The sequence below is a fragment of the Sorghum bicolor genome, chromosome 1 (assembly GCF_000003195.3).
Source record: "Sorghum bicolor cultivar BTx623 chromosome 1, Sorghum_bicolor_NCBIv3, whole genome shotgun sequence".
In the NCBI taxonomy this organism is placed as follows: domain Eukaryota; kingdom Viridiplantae; phylum Streptophyta; class Magnoliopsida; order Poales; family Poaceae; genus Sorghum; species Sorghum bicolor.
Genome location: NC_012870.2, coordinates 51475441 through 51497970, shown reverse-complemented (window position 1 = coordinate 51497970; position 22530 = coordinate 51475441). Strand labels below are relative to the sequence as shown.

Here is a 22530-nt window from a genome sequence, read left to right as displayed (position 1 = left end):
TGGAATTGGGACATCTAAGTTCTGATAAAAAATACTAGAAGAGCTGCAGCAAAATTTCTACTTACAGTTCTCCTTCCGAAGACCTTTTTCAGATCAACCTTTGCTACCACTGAATATTTCGGGTCCTCACCAGCCTGCAGATCCACAAATATTGATCAGTATCAATGATTAATTATGAAGGAGAAATTTTAAGTAAACTACAAACATACTTGAAAAAGATGGGCCAAGCGGAGTAGTGTGGTACCATCATCAAGATTCTGAAATGTTAAGACATGCTCCATTACGGAAAATATATAGGTAATCAGATGCATGGGTAATGGGTGGAATGAGAAATACAGTGACACCTGCAAAGTGATAATTGCAACATTATCAGGAAGACTGTAATTCACATCCATCATAGTAGCTTTGGCCACATTGTAAGATTTCGCGCTTGTCGCGTCCTGTAACAAGAATAATTGTTAAATTTGACAGCATGAAAACGCACAACAGAAAGGTTCAGAGGGTAAGCTAATGTACCTCATGAGTAAAAGCAAGGAGAAAAGGAGAATAGACTTGCTGGCCATATGTACGACGCCAGTGAGCTCCATGCCCTAGCTTTTCGACATTGATATAGTAAGTGCCTCTGGCCTGTGATTTTTTGAGGAAGAATTACAGTAGCTATTAGTAGCTGGATAGCCAAATAATACCGGAGAATATAGAGACCGCTTGAATATTGTAACTAAATGTGTACGGTGTACCGTAAGCCCTTCGCAATGTTGATCCACGCAAACCACTTCATCAAGTGGCTCTGCAACACCTCTGCCATCATCATTAAGTAAACGCCTGAAATTGATAACATTTGCGGTTAGAGAGAGTTTCAGTGTGCAAGGAATTCATAGAACACGGTATGCAGATTTGTGGTGAACATCAAGAGGGTTGCTTCAAATTAATGTTCTCTCAAAAGGAAAAAGAGGCTACAAATTAAACTGGAAATGCTTGGAAAGTGTGCAAGAATTTGATAAACCACTGATTTTAATAGTATGCGTGGCTAGCCGCTAAAGGGAGCCACAGTTACAGAATTGCACTTCTAGATTGGAATCTGACAAGGCACAGTTTCTATCACTGAGTAAATGAGCCTCCCTTATCAGATTTAGACACAGAAAACAAACTGGAACTACCATAGTGTGTGGCAGTGATGGAATGGAGCTTTTTGTTAAGATAACCAAGGTCTTGGAACGAGCACAAGCCACTTTACCTGTGTAGCATAATCTCTAGCTGACCATCCTGAATGCTTGATGCTCCGATAGCACGGTCCACAAGTACAGATAACTCATATTTGTTATCTGCTATATACACTCCGAGATTGACCTAGAGAGTCAACATGTCAGAAACCTGGGAGGCTATAATATTGCGTATTATAATCAAGAAGTTGGAGTCATTATACAAAAGAGACGGAATCAATTGTCCTAAAAGAAGGAAACCTGCTAAAAAAAGCCCAAAAAAGTAGGGCCACAAAACTTTTTATACATGCATAATAAAATTGCCCTCATCCTGAAACATTAAAGACATGGTTCCTCCCGGCACCTCCGCCTCCACCAGCCCCACATCGGCCTCCACCCAGGACCCGGCGGCTACCTCCAAGGCCACGCGCAGCCTCCCGGGCGGTGGTCTCTTCTTCCTCGGCGCCAAGAGATCCTTCCCCAACCCCTTCCCACACCACTGCGGGCCATTCCAAAGCCCAGCGCTGGGGCAACGACTCTCCTCCCTCCAGGAAGTCTGGCGGCGGTGCCCCTCCATCACTCATGGAGGTCCTCATATCGGACGCTCAACTAGTGACGGCCTTGCAGGAGTCTGGTGTTGTCCATCGGATGGCCTCAACTGCTGCCTGCCACACTCCTCAAGTGCCGCCCCGCATCGTACTGTGGCAGGATACACGCGGCCAACAGAGAGCGCCATGGGATCCTGATGCAGATGGCTGGTCAAATGTGGGGAGTCGTAGGGCGTGTTTGTGAGGGTGCATCTGCCCAGCCTGGCCGGCTGGCCATGGCATGGCTGACTAGAGTATGGTTCAAATGGTGCAACTGCTCATGTTTGACAACGTGGCCCAATAGAATCGAGCTCTATTTAGATCGTGTTTGTGTTGCCTGTACATATAAATACGGTGACCCTAGATTCAGGATGTGGTAACATTACCACCCTTTCATTCCTTATTGGCATTTCATCAAACACCCAAGTGGTGTATTTCACCATGGCCATGGCTGCCACCAAGCTCGACCTTGAGCTCGTGCCACATCTGCAGGAGTGAGGATGGTGCGGCGGTGGAGGGCGCCTAAGGACGTGGCGGTGGTGGCGCTGCAGGGGAGGAGAGGAGGAAGGAGGGGACGAGCGTGCAGACCGGGTGGAGGCGCATGAGCGCGAGGAGCTCGGCCTCGTGGTTGCGGCGCTCGATCTCGGCCTCCAAGCAGGAGGCCCTGCTGCTCAGCGGGCATGGCGCCGGCATCGTTGCAGTGCTGTTGGACGTCGTGGTGGCGTGCGAAGGCCTCCTGCGAGTCGTCACCGTTGCCGACAACAGCGCCGGCAGACAAGCTGACACCGGTGACGTCCATGCTCGCTTGTGGTTGTCTTCCTCGTCCTGACAGCATGGCTTGGTTGTAGCAGCGGCGACGAGCACAAACGGCGTTCACAGCTGCGGGGTTGACCGGAGGTTACTCGACCATGCCTCCAACACTCCAGCGTGCTGCTCCATCGCTCAAGCGAGCCAGGCCGTCAAGAAACGAACCTCCACCTCGTTTTCTGGGAGCCAAGAGAGAGAAGGTGATTTGTGTGCCGATAGCCATGCTTGATGGTGGGTCCAAGAAGACAAACACCGGCAGTTGCACGCGGAGGGCACAGCTGGGCCGATTGGCCATGGTCGCAAACGCGCCCGTAGTGCATGTAAGGAGTGCATGCGTCTTGTGCAGCACCCCCCTCATCATCTGATCTCGGCGGCTGTTGGCTGTCACATAGATTTGTCGGTTTTGCTTAGTCAAGAACGTTTCTTTTGTTTCCATAGTCATGTGAACGGTTGTGTGCTCAAATTTGGACTTTGTAATAATTGATCTGATTCTACTTTTGGTAGATGAAGCTAGATATTTTATCCATTATCTAAAAAAAACTCTGATCTCGGCGGACCTCCAGGGGAAATGCTTCAACTGCTTCTCTCCTGGTCACCGTGCGGTGAGCCGCCGGGGACTTGGGCGTCGTTCATCTGGCTGTCCACGACAACTAGTGGCTCTCGCCCTGAAGTGCCTCGACTCTAACGTCTAGTCTAACGCCCAAAGTCTGTGGCGGCCGGGCATGGGGTTTTCCTCCGTTAATCTCGGCTGCCCACGGTAAGGTGCCGGAAGGCTCGTAAGGCCAGAAGCTGCAGCATAGGACACAGAAGAAAGGTCACTCTGGTCCTCAGAGACTGTCGAAAGATGATCATCAGAACTTACGTGAAGATGCTGATCATTGCCCCAACCATGGGTTGTCCAGTGGGGATGGTGGAGATGCCATGGATGCTAGTTATTCTCGTCCCCACCGCATGAGTGGCTAGGGCCACGACCTATGGGGGATGGCCACATGGAGCCGCGGGGCTCTGCCAGCCTGGAGTCGTGGGACTCTGCCGCCGAGGAGCCATGGCACTCTGCCACCGTAGAGCCGTGGGACTCTGCCGCCATGGAAAAGCGGGATTTTGTTGTCCCTTCCTTGGAGCCCACCCCACATGTTACACCTCCCCTATGCAGCGACATTAACAACCTAGCGGCTGCCCCAGCCATCTACCAATATGGCTTCTACATTGGCTGGCTTGGGCACGTGCCCGGCTTGCAAGGAGTCCTTGTGCGTACTGGCCCGTTCTTCAAGGGGGCCAACTTCGTGTTTGATGCTTCTTGCTGTGTGCCCGATGCTACTACAGTAATGGGGGAGCTTCAGCTTGATGGTGAAGATGGGCCGTCTATTGATGGTGATGGCCCTGATAGATCTATTGAAGGCGACAGTAGGCCAGCACACCTTGTATTGTATCTGCGAGCACACTGCCGCGCTTCCCAGCAAGCGCTCAAATTTCATGGCGAAGATCTCGAAGAAGACATCCAAGATCCTTCCCACCTTGCGCACCAACAGAATTCGTCAGCGTGGCTGCATCCCAGGAGCCCCTCCTCGACAAAGTGGCCGCATCTCTGGAGTTCAACCTGAGGAGGTGGGTGCCACGACCACAACCCACAGCAAGAAGAGAGTGATGCGCGCTGGAAATTCTTGAAGAGTCTGAAGGCATCAGCCAGGAGGCACTTGATCATTACATACAGCTATTTACGCAGTCCTCTTTGTTGACCAACTCTCAGACACAAGCACTTGCTGCTTTGTTAAGCTGGAGGATTCCGAATGAGGAAATGGTGGAGCATGAGTTGATTTCCTAGCTTTGCTGTTTGATTGTGACTTGGGTCGTTTTGATATTCCTGCATCAATGAATCTGTCTAATATATTGTGTTGGAATGTGTGGGGGCTCAATTCTAAGGTACCACAGGACTCTGTGCGCACTCTGATTTTTTCATCAAGGGTGGATATAGTCTGTTTTCAGGAAACCAAGATGGCTAGGATTTCTCGTGGTGTAATTCTGGCTATGTTTGGCTCCAATTTTTCTTACTCTGTTGAATTGCCGTCAAATGGCACGAGTGGAGGGATTTTCATTATCTGGAATCATAACCTTGGTCTTGCCACTGTGGTTCGGACAGATAATCATTGCATCTCGGTTCAGTTCTGTCTGGCTAATGGTCAAGCCTGGTGGTTTACTGGCATGTGTGGACCTCAAGGTGGTGATGATAACAAGCTGATGTTCTTGCAAGAACTGAGGGATGTTCCAGCTGCATGTCAGGGTCCTTGGTTTGTAATGGAGAACTACAAAGGTTTTGTCGCCTAATCAATGATCTTGGTCTACTGGATATGCCCATGTGTGGACGTAAGTTCACTTGATCGAACCAGTAGGACTCACCTACATTGGTTAGATTGGACAGAGCCTTGTGTTCCACAAACTAGGATCAAATTTACCGAAATAATTTGTTGCAAAGTGCCTCTACAAATGGCGTTGATGACTGACCTCTCCTTCTCAGTCTAAATGCAGTCAAACCTGAAAAGGCCAGATTTTCTTTCAAAGCCTTCTAGACAAAACTTGATGGGTTTGCAGAGGCAGTGGAACAAGCCTGGTCTTTGGTTCCAGCATCTATATGTCCTTTCGACACTCTGGCCCAAAAATTCAGAACGACAGTTAGGGGTCTTTAGAGTTGGAGCCACAGGAAGGTTGGTCAAGTAAACTCTCAGCTTGGACTTGCTAGAGAAGTCCTTCATCAGCTAGAAATTGCCCACGATAATTGAAGTTTGTCCAATCAGGAAATATGGCTGCGGAATCAGCTTAAAAGACACTCACTGGCCTTGTCCTCCGTGCAGCGCACAATAGCACGTAGTCGTTCCTGCATCTCTTGGCTAGACGAAGGAGACGTCAATACTTCCTTGTTCCACTCTTTTGCTAGACACCGCAAACGGAAGAATTTCATATGCAAGCTCACCTCAGATGACGGATAAGTACTCACTAGCCATGAGGAGGAGGAGAATATTTTTTATTTCTATAATAGTCTCCTTGGGGAAGCCCCGGATCATGATGAAACCTTCAACCTGGAGGCATTGGCCATTCCACAGCATGATTTGTCAGAGCTAGAGGCTCCGTTTTCTGAGGTGGAAGTTTGGCAGACAATTTGCTCGCTCCCTCCTGACAAATCCCCAGGGCCGGATGGATTTACTGGCAAAGTTACAAGGCGTGTTGGCCTGTAATCAAAGTGGAGGTGATGGCAGCTATTTGGTGCAGAAAATTTTGCAATTTTGAGCAATTGAACTCGGCTTATATCACACTTCTCCCAAAGAAAGCTGAGGCCTTGAATATTAAGATTTCAGGCCTATCAGCTTGGTTCACTCCTTTGCTAAGCTTATCATAAAAATTCTAGCTAATCGTTTGGCTAGACGACTTAATGAATTGGTCTCTCCAATTCAAAGTGCATTTATCAAGTTTCATTCAGGATAACATCATGATGGTACAGCAAGCAGCTCGCTACCTCCATCAGCAAAAGCAAGCCAGGATTCTGCTGAAGTTAGATATCACAAAGGCCTTTGATTTCGTCTCATGGCTGTTCCTGCTGGAAGTTCCGAGAAACTTGGGTTTTGGACAGATTTGGTGTGATTTTATTAGTGGTCTCCTCGCTTCTTCTTCCAACAGGCGATGCTCAATGGCTCCCTAGTGGAAAAAAAAAATACAAAAGGGGTTTGAGGCAAGGTGATCCATTATCGCTGATGTTATTTAATTATTTTAGTCATGGATGTATTTGGCTTCATGATAAAATGGCAATGGAAGAGGATCTTTGCAGCTGCTCGCTAGAAGGGCATTGCAGCACCTGATTTCTATTTATGCAGATGATGTGGTAACCTTCCTAAGGCCTTCTGTTTATGACATCGACATTATTTTGGACATGTTGCACTTGTTCGAAAGGGCTAGTGGGTTAAAAACCAACATGGAGAAGAGTAGTGTGATGTCCATCCAGTGTCAGGAGGAGGACAGACAATTATTACAAGCTCACCTTCCCTGTCAGTTGCTTGAATTCCCCTGTAAGTATCTCGGAGTGCCTTTATCTCTCAAAAAGCTAACTAGGGCCCAAATCCAACCAACAATAGACAAAGTAGCTGACCAACTACCTGGATGGAAGGCTGATTTGCTAACAAGGGCATGAAGAAAAGTACTACCTATCTATGGCTATGGATCTCCCACCATGGGCCATCAAGGCCATTGATAAGATCAGATGAGGTTTCCACTGGAAAGGTAGAAGAGATGTGAAAGTTGGACATTGCTTGGTGGCTTGGCCCAAGGTTACTCGACCACCAAAGTTGGGGGGCTTGGTATTTCACAGTGGCAACAATTAGGATGGGCCCTCAGAATGAGATGGCTCTGGTTACAGAAAACTGAGCCAAAAGAGCCATGGGCTTTTTTCCCCATCCAGGTGCATCATTCGGTCAAAGCCTTTTTCTCATTAGCCATAGTTTCTGAAGTCGGCAATGGTAGGAACACCCTCTTTTGGACGGACAGATGGCTGCATGGACAGAGCCTTGATAAGCTTGTGCCACATCTTTTTGGTTTAATTTCTAGTCGGGCAAAGGAAAGAACAATCTATGAGGCACTTACTGATGGGAGATGGGTGGCTGACAATAGAGGAGTTCATACCGTGGCATTTTTGACTGAATACCTCAATCTGTGGCAGCTATTGACTGAGGTGTTGTTGCAGCCTGATGTGGATGACTCTCACATCTGGAATTCTTATGTATAGGAAAATATTCAGCTAAGTCAGCTTATGACGCAATGTTTATTGGTGCCATCAAATTTTATCCTTGCAAAATAATATGGAGAAGTTGGGCATCTAGCAAGTGCCAATTTTTCATGTGGCTGGTCGCACACAATAAGTGTTGGACGGCTGATAGGCTGCCGCATCCTGAGCACTGTGTTCTGTGTGAGCAACAGGAGAAGACGATTAACCACTTGCTGGCATCTCAGTTTGCAAGGCTTAGCCCCATAGTCGGATGATTATTCCTTCGAAGATTGGTGGGATCAGGTGACCACAAGGGTGGCTGATCATGCAAAGCATGGGCTGAATTCTGTTATAATCCTGGTGGCTTGGTCTTTCTGGAATCACAGGAATCGCTGCGTCTTTGATGGAAGGCAGCCCGATCTGAATGAGCTTCTCTCCTCCAGTAGGGATGAGATGTTTATGTGGGAGTTGGCTGGGGCTCAAGAAATTTCTCATCTTCTTGCCCTGCAGCCGTCCAGTTAGACTGATAGGTCTCTCTGGTCTTGGGTTGTTTAATTTGGTAACAGGTGATCTAGTGTGTGTGTGTATGTGTGGGGGGTATAAAACCCCCTTTGTATTTTTGACTGGGTGCTACACCCTTCTTTCTTCTTAATATATTGACACACAGCTGCCCTGCATGTTCGAGGAAAAAGAAAAATCCTGAAACATTAAATAAAATCAACCCAAGCGCAAGCATGGTGCAAAACTAATCAGCCTTTCATTCAGCCTGGCCTGGCCCTGTGCCCAAACAATGCTCGGCTTCCATGAAAAGCAATGGAAATGCTATATAATTGGTTCAGTTATTTTTCAGCTACAGTACCAGAGAGCCATGGCTAAAATCAACACTGCCCTCTGTGTTGTTCACCAGTGATTCTGTCCATTGCAAAAATATTTAACAAGGAGAACAAGTTGTTGTGATGTTACTGGCAATCTGCCAATTAATGACAGCACTCTGTTAGTCTGTTTATGTGAACTTTCACTTACCGGGTAGTAATTTCCTGCAACTGGTTGAGTCACTTGAAGATTCCAATCCTTCCTGTAGTTTCTCACCTGCAATGAAAATCTTAGTGAATGTGCAGGTAAAAGAAAACTAGACAAATATTTCAGATGGGCTCCCACATTTGCCTAAAAGCTGGGAATGATCTATTCAACAGTATACCAATGATGTGATTCTTAAACAAGTAATAATAGCAAATATCCAAAGAATATATTATATACCATTACCCTTTTGAGGAAATCCCTTCCATTGGAATCTGTATAAAATGTACTGTTTGTACTCATATTTGCAGTCAACTGTGTGATAACCTCCTTTCCTACGTCATCATCAACAGGGATTGGACCAATCTTTGTGACAAACCAGAGCAACAAAATAGTAAGTTTGACTTTGAATAGTAGATGTCCCAAAAACATCACTGTAATATTATATTGTCCAAAGCCGAAGTAGTTACTAACCGTGTATTCAACTTCAGCATGCTCCTTGTTCTTGTAGAGTCGTGTAATCTATATAGAGAAATGTTAATCACAGCTTCACTGCTGATATAAGTCTTCCTGTATCTTTTTAAGTGCAGAGTGTAGTAGAAAACTACTCTCTCAGCTCTGTCCCAAAATAAATAGGTTTCTAAGGTTTAAAGTTTGTCCCAGACAAAATAACATTCTACAAGGTGCATGCAAATGGTAACTGCCAAATCTAGGAGATATTCTCCGAGAAAGGAAAGGAAATGAGGGTACATACTTTTTTGCCAGCATCCTTAGTCTGTCCAAAAGTTTCTAGAAAATTATTACTTTGGAATGGAGCATATATTCAAATGACGCATTGACAACCACTTGCCAAGAAATGATATCATTAGACCATACATATTCCAAATTTATAATTTAGTTGAAAGTCTGATGATAGAAAATACAACATTATCCTAGTACTAAGGTATAGAATAAAAGAACCAAATCATGAGGGTGATTGGAAACTAAACAATTAGGCAACTCCCTTTAGACAAAGCTCCTTGGCCAGAAGGGTTTACGGGTTATTTTTACAAATTCTGCAGGTCAATAATCAAGTCTGATATCATGGCTGCTGTTTCAGCGATTTGGAGCAGAAAATTCATGAATTTTGGGATTCTCAATATGGCCCACTCTCCTCCCCAAAAAGAGAGCTACTGATGAACCCAAGGACTTACAGACAATAAGTTTAGTCCACAGTTTTGCGAAGGAATTACTAAATTACTAGCGAATCGTCTTGCAGGCTATCTGCACCAAATGGTGTCAGCAAACCAAAGTGTGTTCGTAAAAGGCCGTTTCATTCAAGATAATTTTATGATGGTACAACAGGCAACAAGATTCCTTCATCAACAGAAGCAACCGCGTGTCCTCCTCAAGCTGGATATTTCTAAAGCTTTTGACTTGATTTCTTAACCCTTTGTTCTTGAGGTGTTGTAATCCTTGGATTTCGGGCAGATCCGGAGGGACATAATTAGTGGGTTACTATATACTTCTTCTACTCAAGTGCTTCTGAATGCGGTTCCCGGGGAGCATATCCCCCATCGGCATGAGTTAAAGCAATTGGATCCACTATCCCCAAAGCTATTCATCTTGGTGATGGATGTTCTGGGACAAATGATTTCTAAAGCTATCAATGAAGGCTTGCTGCAGCCACTTTTGACACAACCATTACAACACAGGATTTCACTGTATGCAAACCATATGGTTCTATTTCTTTGACCTGAAACCAGTGATATTGCCATCATAATGGATTTGATAAATCTTTTTGGAGATGCTTCTGGTCTTAGAACCAATCTTCAAAAGAGTAATGTTCTGCCCATCAGGTGTGGTTAACAGGAACTTACTGTCCGGCAGAATGTACTTCCATGTGCGCTTGCTGAATTCCTTTGCAAATATTTGGGTTTGCCCCTTTCGCTAAGAAAGCTCACAAAAGCACAAGTCCAACCAATTATTGACAGAATTGCAGACCAGCTACCTAGGTGGAAGGCAGACCTAATGACATGTGCTGGTCGAAAAGTGCAAGTTCAGTTCATGCTAACAGCTATGCTTGTTTATCTCTTAATGGCCATTGACTTCCGGCCATGGGCTATCAAAGTTGTGGACAAAACATGGCGGGGCTTTCTTTGGCATGGTCGAAAAGATGTACAGGGCAGGCACTGTCTAGTTGCATAGGAGAAAGTTTGCCGCCCCCCCGAGTTGGGTGGACTGGTAATTTCAGACCTCAGGACCCTTGGATGGCCTCTGCGCATGAGGTTGATTTGGCTCCAAAAAACAGAACCCAATTGTCTCTAGGCGAAATTACCAATTCAAGTCCCTGACCATGTGCCCTCTTTTTTCTTGGTGGCCATCGTATCTGAAGTTGGTAATGGCTCGCATACCCTCTTTTGGTCAGACCGGTGGCTCCATAGACAATGCATTGCAGACCTTGCACAAGAGAAGAATTAAAAAGCGCACTGTTCAGGAAGCTCTCACTGGTTGGACTTGGGTTAAAGATGTACAAGGTGCCCTTACAGTTAGGGATATAGTGATTTTCTACAACTTTGGGCCCTCCTATCTGGTTTTGAGCTACATCCTGAGGTTGAGGACTCACATATTTGGCAACTCTCCTCCAGTGAGCAATACATGGCAAAATCTGCATATGAGGGTTTTTTTTTTGACTCCACACTTTTTGGCCCCTATGAACGGATCTGGAAAACATGGGGACAACCCAAGTGCTGTTTCTTTTTGTGACTGGTTGCACATAATAAGTGCTGGACTGTAAATCGTCTTGCGCGACCAGGATTGCCTCATGCTGAACAATGTCCTCTATGTGATCAGCATGATGGCCATCAACCATATCCTAGTATCATGCGTTTTCGCAAGACAATTCTGGTACTTTCACCTTTGGCAAGTCAGGCTCCATGTTCTAGCTCCACAACCTTGAGACAGTTCCTTTGATGTGTGGGGGTAGAAGACAAGTTCTGCTGTGAATGGTGAGACAAAGAAAGGGCTAAATTCACTAATAATCCTTGAGGCCTGGACATTGTGGAATTATGGAAACTAGTGTGTTTCTAAGGGATAATGCCTAGCATCGCTAGGGCCTTGGTTGCTATAGGGGAGGAGCGCTAGTTATGGTGCATGGCAGGTGCTCAGGGGTTGTCCTTCCCACTCTCTGATCGATAGTATGTTTGGTATTGGTCGTCTCGACAACTAGTACATGGGCGTGATTGTAATCAGTCAAACAGTGTGGTGTGTGGTGTGTATTGTAAAGGGTTCTTAACCCATCTTTCTTCTTAATATAATGAAGTGTAGCTCTCTTTGGTTTTTTTTTTGAGAAAAAAGTAATGAATTATTGAAATTGTAGGATGTGCAAATCTTGCAACAGAGTACTACAATTTAATGCTTTAAATAAAATTCAAGAATCCCATGATTTCCTCCTATGATTCCTATAAAAGAGATGTCTTGTACTACTATAAATAAATAATTTTTAGTGACCCCACTTCTATGTATGTTAGTATATCAACAAAATATTCTTATGTAATGCTCCATGAATTATGTAAGATATATTACATTTTAATTATAATTTGGTTCTGAGCTGCAGTAAATATTTGATCTGACCTGATAAATCCAAGAGCTGAATTGTTGATGCACTTCATCAAATAGAGGTCCACGGATAACTTTGAGAGTCACCTAAAAGGAATAAAATTTAATCAGTTCATTGTCATTCAAACATGACTTTTAAAGTTTTGCTTAGTTTAGTTATCCCTTTTTATTGCGTAATGATATTTGTAAAATGAAGAAGACTATGTTTGGCCATTAAACTATTAACTGTGTCTGATTTTTTTAGTTAATTTACATGTAAGACTTCTGCTCTCTTTTAATTAATGAAAATTTGAATACTGTGGGGACCTCCCCTGCAGTTATTTTTGGTCAAAAAAAAACTGTGTCTGATTTTAGCCATAAAACTCTAAAACTGGATATCATTAGGGCATCAAACTATTAAAATCGAACAACTTCGTAGAAATATCAATTTCCAAAAAATAATATGGTGAAATCTTTAAAAGTTCATAACTAATTCATTTTAAACCTTAGAACACACTACACCACAACCAATCGATTTGTAGCGACTCCATATTGGTTACTATAAGTCGTTATAGCGACAGATGTAAAAGTTGCGGCAAGTGGCGTCGCTATAAGTCTATAGCGACCGATAGGGTTTATAGCGACTGATGTACATACTTGAAAAAATGCTCTAGGAGTTTCTCCCCTTTTGTGGCTTGTTTACTTATGGCCAAGGATTTCATGTCATTGAGAGTACTGCAGCTGACCAAAGAGTTAAGTATATCACTAATATAACTCTGATCACTATTACTTCTAGAGAGGCTTTTGCTAGACAGTTGGAAAATGAATTCAAAGTGAAAGCTAGCTAGACCAATAATCTCAACCTGGACGTAGTTTACCAAAAGGATAAGTAATAACATGTTTCAAATGAAGGTTCCCCAATGCAAAACCATAGCTTCACTAAAATGAGAAACAGAACTTTAACTATATATTGTGTCCTAGTTGTGGCATGGATTTGGATTGTAATGACCCGAAATTCCCAACAACCAATAGACCCTTAGCTTTAGACAATCAGCGACACCTTTGCACAAGCCAAAAGAGTATGAAGCCAACAGTAGTCGGCGCATCAATGAGAATGGCATTCAACCGAAGCATAAGTTGTCGAGATCAGGCTGTCAACCCTTAGAACAAGCAAGTCATTCCCGTGGATCAACCATGCAAACTGGATTAAGATCACAGACTCAGAGGACACTAGATCATCCGTTGGTGTAATTGTAACACCCTAAAATTTGCCTCTTTTGAAATAGAGTTAAAATGATTTAATTTTGTATTTTTGGTCCTCATAAAGACCTAGGAAAACAATATTTTCCATTAAATAAAAATTTACCATAGGAGTTAGAAACATGGTTGAGCATACATGTCTTTGCATTTGGTTTACTTGGGTGAGTGGTTTTGACCAAACTTCAAACTGATTTTAAATGCTTTTCAAAATGATCCAAATTGCTTTGGTAATGATTTTCAAATGGTTTGAAATAAAAAAAAAGAAGAAAACTTTCTTCCTCTCCTTTTTGGCCTCAGGGGCCCAATTTCCTCTCCCTCTCCAGCTATCTAGCCCACTCGGCTATTTAGCGCAGCAGGCTGCCATGGCCCGTCCCGACCCAAGCCATCGCGAGGCGCCCCATCTCCCTTCTCTCTCTGCCACCCGACCCCACTTCTCGTGTTGCTGACCAGAGGGACCTGTTCGTCAACGCCTCCTCCTTCATCCCATCACCGTCTAGAGACCGGACTCCGTCCAGGGTAAAAAAATCTGCCCAATTTCTTCATGATTGGCGTTTTCCGCATGCAAGACCCCTATATAAGATGGAACCGCATGCGTTGCTACCCTTTTCCCGAGTCTTAGCATGTTGTTTTGCCTTTCCAAATCAAGCTCGCAAACGCCGCTGCCATCCTAGATTGACGCCGAGCACAGGTCGTTGTTCCATCGCACCTTCGCCTCCTTAAGATTGATGTCGGGCTTCATAGCGTGAGATTGATAGATTGACGCCGAGCATAGATTGATGTCAGCCCTAGGTGAGATCGCCTTGAGCCCCTCGCTTCCCTGCTTTTGGTTCATCGAATCATGGACTAAATCACCAAAACAATGAACTCCGGTGAGGTCTTTCCTGTTTTGGCGATGCGCCTCCATCTGCCCTCTCCCTCCCCAGCTATTAATCTGTGCCGTCCAATCTAGATCCGACGGCCAAAATCATAAGATACTTGTTCGGTTGACGTTTTTGTTAAAAAGACCCTGCACTTTTTCATAATCAAACCCATGGTCCAAGGTGACATCTTGATTTACGCTTTCCATTTTTGAAAACGTAAAACACCATGGTTTGATTCAAAATACGCTTTTCAGTATTTACAAAATTGCCGGTGGGATTCTTTTGCTCATAAAAATATTCATTTTAACTCCGATTTGACCCATTTGAATTGCATTAGATTCGTATTCATGAGAACTACATGTTAGTAACCTAGGTTCACCAGTTTGCAACTTTTCAATTTCGACCCTATTTAAATAATTTCTTTCCTATAGGAAATCTTAGGAAAATTCATATCTTCTCTGTTTTAGCTCCGATTTTCGTGATCTTTACGTTTGTGTGTTCGTAGTGATGCGTAGAATGTTTTTATAAACTTTTCATATTGTTTTGCTATTGTTGTACTATTCTAACTATAGCTTTATCTTGCTTCATGTATGTTTGGCTCTAATTGTTTGTGTGTTGATGATTGGTGATCGAGTATAGACGGTGAGCAGTACTTTGGTGATCAAGATCAGTACCTTGATGACCAATAGAATCAGCAAGAGCAGCAGAGAAACTTAGATCTAGGCAAGTATAGCATTTGGGTTTTCTTTTTGTGACCATAATCTTATGACTTGACTAATGTTTAAGTAACAAACGATAATTTATCTGTAAGTGGTCACCGGGATTGATAGTGCAACGATGACGGCTATAAATGGCTCTAGCTTTAGCTCAGTATGAATACCTTTTCTAGATTGTTAGATGTTACCCATAAGCGTGCTAGAGGGGCTTGCCGATTTGGGTATAGTGTGGCCTGTGTCCTTATGTGTATATGTTGCACATCATTGTGCTATTCGGAAGGGGGCTCTATATCTGCTCGCTAATTGGAAACTTTGTGGCCCTAATTTGTTAGGCGAACTTTTGAAAGGCTTCATAGTGAACCCTGCCGACCTCCCTAGGAAGGGGGTTAAGAGATTAGCTACCTCGGGCGAAAGGGTAAATCATGACTCAAAGATGTACGACCTATATAGAGTGTTTAATAAACTAGTGTACTAGCCAAGCTCGCGGACACGAGAAGCCTTGGGGACTCTTACATCAAGGGTGATGGTTCTTGTTATCTTAAGATACTAATTTTTTATTGTTTATGCTCTATATTATTTATGTCACATTGATCATAAGTTTGTGGGATTGTTGACGGTCCTTTAAGTATCAAATATAATCATCAAATAAATAAAGAAAAGGATCCAAATGCGACCAACACCCAGACTTAGGGTTTTATCTGACAGAATTCCATGAGTTTTGGTGTTTGTCTATTTCTGTAGGGGGTTATCAGAGAATATAGAGGAAAGGTCCACACGTCGGGTTTACATAGAGATATTAACGTGCACCGTAATTATCCAACATCTAGAAGAGTCCAGAAGCCACGTGAACGAGTGGGAGGCCGAGCGGGCCCGGGGGCTGGGCGCCCACCCTCCCCCCTTGGGCGCCCGCCCAAGGTTCTCAGCCAATCAGGCTCCGTCTCACGGATAATGCTCCACCGACCTAAAGGATTATGGAAAACCGTGCGATTAAGGTCGGTTTGATCCGACGGCCTATATTCATTTGGAGGGGCTATATAAGCAGGCCCTCTGGCCCCTGGAGGAGGCACTCATTCTCATTCCTCAAACCCTAATTCATTCATCAAGAGGAGAGTCTCTGATCAAGCCCTAGAGCCACCACATCAACTAGATCTCTAGTTTAGCATAGCTACATAGGATTAGAACTAGAAGGAGTCAATCTTCGATTGGTTTTCGGATATGTCAAGAGGATTCTTGGTAATTTCTCCATAGTTTTTCATTTGTTCATCATTGTTCTTCAATATTATGAATACAACTTTGTTCTATTTCTATATATTTATTATGACTTTGCTCTACTTGTTTACATTTGCAATTATATCGTTCTTAGTTTATCATAGTTATATGCTTGGCTTAGTTTGATTGGAATTATATACATGTTTAGGATCGTATAGCGTTTATCCATCGGATCCATGGGTAAATGATAGATATTGTGTAGGCATGGTGTCTATAACGTATTTATCTGCGATTGTACCCTATATGCCGGATCGCGGGGTAGTTCGTGGTGGTGATAGCTCCATTGATTCTTATATAGTCCCCCTCCCGTGTACAGGGCAGTCAAAACAATATTATTACAGGGGAGTCATTGCTATGTTTCTCATCTTCCTTGATAATATCACTATGCATGAGCGTAGTCCTTTCTCGCAATGATTGCCAAGTATGATTGCACTAACTATGATATGCTAGACTTTATAGTTAAGAATAACTTAGGAAATATTCTTGTAGTTCATCCTAATCCCATGCTAATGACTTGCTAGAATATCTGTTGAGGTGCTTATCATTATTATATGTGGCTAGTTATGCTGATCAGTTATCACCATTCATACTTTATCTATATTTTATGTGACATTTATCCCTGTATGCAAGAGATAGATGAATGCTCTCTATTACACATGCAATGATAGATACTCAGTTCCATATTTCATTCCATAATCAACACTGATGTTAGTAATCCCTTCCCAGTGGTAAAAATATAAATAACGATACCTGGAATACTTCCCAGTTAAAATGCTACATCGGTATTAATCTGTGCGCTTACAGATCTCATTTATTATTTATTCAGAAGCGCAATTGCATATTTCAATACTACGTCTCTCATGTCATGCTGGGGATGACAACTTGGATTAAGTGGCATGAGGGATAGGTTTGGCATTTTTGGCGCCGTTATCAGAAATAGAAAACTAAGTCTACTTTTGGTAATGACGTTAAGAATGCCCAATAGGGATCTAAGACCTTCTTGCTATATTTGTGGAGTTAGACATGGACTCACTCTTGCTATTTTCCCCACACCGTTCATGAAAAGTTTTGGGCTTGTGATCAACCAGTTAGTTTGGATCATATAGAGTGGAGTTAATACCCAAAGTTTGGAGTATCTTTTGTTGTTTCTTGCCTAAGGTTATCTCGGATTTATTAAGTATGTTATATAATTTATGCATTGTCTTTTGATATTACCCCTTATTTGTAGCTATAGGCGAGATTTAGCTTTTAAGACTCACATATGTTGTATATCTAGTTTTGTCCTTAAAATCGAGTATTACAGTAATCAGATCATCCACTGGTGACAAAACTACATGTAGTGAATGGACGATGAGTTGTCATCAGCTTAGCCATGGACCCATATGTCACATGCACGAAGTGGAAATATCTAGCACCAACTGAATGTAGCTCCAACTCACTCACTCTCCCATTTGTCACCCTCTCCCTCTCTCTCTAGAAGAACAAGAGTGAGGATGAACTAGAGAGAATATGGAGTTGGAGTTGAAGATGAAGGTGAAGGTGGAGATGAAGTGGAGGAATGCAATCCAAGATCATCATCTCATTGGCCAAGTCATCCTTGCCTAGTGATCATGGTTAGCTCAAGACCTCTCGTCTCTTTGGTTGTGGATTTCTATCGAACCCTTATCCCAATCTCTCTTGCATGAATGGATCATGGAGTGTAGTTATATCTCACTCACCACAAAAGGCAAGATGAGCTCAATCCATTATCATAGAGATTAACATCTTGTGGATCTTGATGTTGTTGTAAGCCTTCTTACCCAATCTCATGAATTGGTCACTATTAGTTCATGGGATGAGATTTAGGTAAACCAATAGGTGCACCTATTAGCTAAAGAGTCGACTAGCCATATCCTAGAGAATCCCTAAGAATGCCCTAGAAAACTAGTACACATGCACGAATGTTTTTCACCTCGAATAAGCAATCAACCAGTCCTAGAACATGGAGCATAGATTTTTGTTGCCTAGTTGGTGGAGAACCCATCAATGAGACGGAACGTCCGATAGGTTCCCGTGAACCTAATAAATCCCGTGCTAGAGGCACCCAAACCCTAAAAGCAAGAGCAACATAGTGTCCAACCTAAGATTGGAGTGTCACTGAATTATAAACCCTCACATCTAGTAAACCAGAGAGCGCGTAGTTCCTACCAAATCATCCACTATGCACTTTGGTACATCTGATGAGTCAAAACACTAGAGTAAACTAGTAACTCAAATGTAAGGATCCTACTAGAGTATCCATGAACCCACGGTACATCCACCAGAGCCGAACCAAGTCATCTAGAGACCACCCACCCTATTAGCCGATATAGAGGAACATGTGTCAGTCAGTATGGAGTATCTAACAACCACACAAAAACGATACCCAACTAGCAACCACCCAGTAGCTAGCCTAGTTAGCTGATAACCTGAGTTAGCAACCCCAAGGCAGAGTCACCAATAGAATCTATAGTGTGTTACACTTAACTCCTTATCATCTTTCTGAATCTTGGTGAATCTCTTCAATCTGACGTCTCTCCCCCTTGTAGGAGTTGTCTTAGTGCGAGCGTGTGTAGACCAGTTTTCCTAGTCCAAGTCTGGTTTGAGTTCAACTTGGTTCTGGCTCGTGTTTTGATGTGACAGACTTGCAAATTACATCTTGGATATGTTTCCTGCCAGGATAAGACCAACCCCTCTATATATATCGAGGACCATAGCCGATTGAGAGATCCAACATTTAATTGATCAAAAAATAGATCTATTATCTCTTTTACCCCAACTTTTGCAACCCCTACTGTTTGGCACATCTCTCAATGAGATTCAGAGGTATTCTAGTTTTGGTCAAGGTGGAAACCTAGAGTATTTCTTTGAACTTTGTTGGTTTGTGGTTGCCCTTAGCCTATGATTAAGGCAAAGTTGGTCCTTTGTTTTGTTCTTTCATGCAAACATATGAACTATGCAAATTCATTGCTTTAGTAATGAAAATCGGGTACCCTATTGTGGGAAAAAACTCTAGTTCCAATCTATATTTTTTTATGTCCTTGACGCTAAAATGCAACAAAACCTATACTACCGTTAATAACAATAGTGTCCATGTTTTTTTAAGCCACTTTTTTGTGCAATATTACTGTGTAAAATACATCAAGAACCAACAAATTGAGTTACCATTAACAGAAAATTTATTCTTATACATTTTAAAAATAGGACAATGGGAAGATAGATCAATTGAAATAGTAACATAGGTAGCCTGTAAGGTCTTACCGATGATGAAACAATAGTTGGTGTATTACCATCTGGTCTAAATATATAAGCTCCAGATGCCTAGCATAAAAACACATTAGTGCTGTCAAAATATATGTCTTAACTGAGAAAAGTCCATGCGTTAGTAAAACCTGTGGGTCCAAGGAATCTCCTTTACTCGATCTATACCAAAGGAAGCTTTGTTGAACCGGTAAGTCCACCTGAAACAATTTGTCAAAGAATAAATGTATTGATGTTTCCCAATAGACAAATGGTATGCATTGTTTAGGAGAATAGTGGTAGACAATTTTTTTTTGTTTAAAAATACTGGTCCTGCAGACATAGCAAACCGAAAAATTAAGTAATATTTAGGAGAACCATGTCATACTTGCACTAGTTTGATAGAAAAATAGTGCCTATATATGATTATATCTAATAGTGGCATCAACAATAATCTAGTTTTACTATATTATATACAATTTGCACTTCCTAATGCGCACAAGACTAACAATGTGCAACTGAATGAATATCATGGAAAAAGAGAACTTTGATGCATGTCAATCATCCTTGGATAACATAGGTAGATATAAACCATAAGAAAGAGTATAATTACTAAGTAGTATAATAATTATTCTATTCTTCATTATATTACAGTTTAAATAAAACTAATATGACAAGTTTCCAACTAGTACAAATGCATCAAAAGTTAAAGGTCAAATCCATTGCAAATAACAATATATGGATCATTTATGAGCTAGCCTTCATAAGTTCGGAATGTGGATAAGATACATCTATTGATAAATGGCAGTTGAAAGTTTATTTGTATTGATAGATATGTAGGACTAATTTAAAATAAGAGATTTATTTTGAGACTCACTCCTGAGGCCGAATTGATTATCCTCTCTAGTTGTCCAGATGCTGAAGAAAAGGACATCTTTAGATGCCCTGGTCCAACTTCAATTGTGCGGTTACTTGGAGAAACCACGGCTGGGACATACTCAGTATTGTTGTATCCTAGACAGGTGGTAGGAAAAAAATTATGTATCTTAACTTAAAAAATGATCGAATTTAAAATCTATCATCTTAATCAAATATTACTATAACCAATCCTGCTGGGTAAGGACTTATTTTTTTCAATTTTACATAGTGATAAGTGTTGAAGTTGGTGTAAATAGCCAAAATAAAGTTTGGAAGCCCTTGTGGTAAGTAATTATTTGATGTAACAACTTAAGCTAGTTATGAGACATGTGAATATGTGATACACCATGCCTTACTCTGTTATATCATAACTCCACTATTGATTAAGCAGTTTCATGCGTCAAAAAGAATTATATTATTTGCTGGCATAAAAAAATAATATTTTCACATGGACTTGCAGTTTGATGAAAATAAAATATTAAAATGAAGTCATTCACCAGCTCCAGTTGATTTCAGAATGAAGTAAGAATTCCATCCCATTGGTGGCACAGAAGCTTGAAATGTTAGCCAATACTTAGGGGCCTTGTCTGTTGCGACTCCAAGAAAAGCCTTCACATATAACTTTCTTAAATTGCCTGTCACATTATCAACCTCAACTATTTGTGACACAACAATATTTCCATCAAAGCTTTTGACAACAAGGTTTTCATCATTGACCTGAAAATGTTTAAAGGACATGTAACTGCACAAGTAGAGATGCTCAAAAAGCAAGGAATAAAAGGAGTTGCACAGCAAATTTATCCTGGTATTTTTACAAATTTAGGGTATATATTTCCTCTATAAATGACCTTGATCCTTGATCCAAATGTTATTTTGGTCAGTGATTTCTGAAGAAGTGTTGAGTGATGTTTTTAGTCACTTACGGGAAGCCTTATGAAGTCACTACGTTCCCATCCAAGAGGATTGTAAGCAACTACAACCTGCAATAACTGACCATGTAAATATCTAAAATATTAATTGCTATAAAAATGACAAAACATGTAGTACTCACTAAATGCTTTGTTGCTGAAATTGCTTCCTCAGTCGAAGGGCAGTAGCTTATATTTAGAAGTGGACACTATATGTTCAATTACCAAGGGAGACAGCTTCATTAGGTAATCAAGCTCTTTAAGAATTACAGATGAAAAACTTGTAACAATTTATAAAGAGCTAATATAGTATAAAATAGTGTATGATATAATACCAAACAGTTAAAGTAACTAGAGGCTATCAGGTTCCTTTTGGTAAGAAAATTTACTGCCCACGGCAAAAATATGGAAGAAGCATAAAAAATTCTGAAATAATGGGCCACAAAATATAGATCACACATTTTCTCACCTGACTAAATTTTACTGTAGAGGATGCACATGTTTTGTTGGAGTTGGTAAGACAAGTCAGAGCAATGTTTACACCTTTTTCGACCTGAATGAGAAGAGTAGCTAATATATCAACGTTTCTTTGAAAAACATAATGACATTTTAACAAAAAAGTGTCTGCAAGGGAAATTGTGAACCTTTGATGCGCCAATAGCAATCCGTTTCGAGTAGTCATCAGTTGTGTGCTGTTTTGCAGTACCTGAGATTGCATCATGATGCTGGGCAATACCCATTGCATCTTCCAAGCTGGAAGTGAACAATCCTAAGGAACTCCTACCGATTAAAAATTCTATTTGACGTGCAGCCTGCCAAGAGCCATTTTCCAAGGTTATTCAAAAATTTCTTGATACATCATATACATAGGAGCACAATTCATGTAGTAGTTTTTGAATAATTATTATACCAGGTAATATCCACTGTACACTCGAATGTATCGCTTGAATGTTGGACGGCTTGTAAAATACCCAGTCCAGTATGCATTTGTTGAATCAGCGTAGCTGCAATTTGCAGTATAACAATAGCATCAAATTTATTTTATTTAATTAGCATAAGATTTATTTAGCATAAGAATTTTCATGTTGTACTACTAGGTTTGAGAACTCACGGGAAATAATCATCATATTTTACTGGCCAAGATTCATTTGATGCATGTTTAGCATCTGTGTAGATGGACGGAGTAGAATATAATGCATGCACTCGGCCATCCTGCAGTATTCATGACATTGTTATCTTACTGTTCAAATGCTGTTGAGATAATATATAGTTTACGATAGCAGGCATGTTGGAACTATGTTTAAATTCACATTTATCAATGTGTTTAGGCAGATGTTAAAGCTTCATCACATATATCGATTTGCTTTCGTAGGATGCTAAACACGGTAAATAATTAAGGTGTCACTTTGAA

At 41.8% G+C, this 22530-nt stretch overlaps 1 protein-coding gene across 2 annotated transcripts in view; it reads right to left on the bottom strand.

Moving 5' to 3' along the window:
• LOC8083570 (alpha-mannosidase) overlaps positions 1–22530 on the bottom strand; it is a 44676-nt gene that overhangs the window by 399 nt on the left and 21747 nt on the right. Inside the window, exons 9-28 of one of the 2 annotated variants that reach the window (XM_002464709.2) lie at positions 22231–22331; positions 22030–22123; positions 21764–21931; positions 21589–21672; positions 21263–21328; positions 21135–21191; positions 20709–20928; positions 20171–20307; positions 19446–19514; positions 19315–19374; positions 11967–12038; positions 8829–8876; positions 8601–8720; positions 8361–8426; positions 1235–1347; positions 738–822; positions 517–627; positions 345–440; positions 210–257; positions 66–134 (exon numbers count right to left, since the gene is read on the bottom strand). In XM_002464709.2, coding sequence (XP_002464754.2) covers positions 66–134; positions 210–257; positions 345–440; positions 517–627; positions 738–822; positions 1235–1347; positions 8361–8426; positions 8601–8720; positions 8829–8876; positions 11967–12038; positions 19315–19374; positions 19446–19514; positions 20171–20307; positions 20709–20928; positions 21135–21191; positions 21263–21328; positions 21589–21672; positions 21764–21931; positions 22030–22123; positions 22231–22331 — 1884 coding nt within the window. The remainder of the gene's footprint in view (positions 1–65; positions 135–209; positions 258–344; positions 441–516; positions 628–737; positions 823–1234; positions 1348–8360; positions 8427–8600; positions 8721–8828; positions 8877–11966; positions 12039–19314; positions 19375–19445; positions 19515–20170; positions 20308–20708; positions 20929–21134; positions 21192–21262; positions 21329–21588; positions 21673–21763; positions 21932–22029; positions 22124–22230; positions 22332–22530) is intronic. The other variant, XM_021450296.1, reaches the window with a different exon arrangement.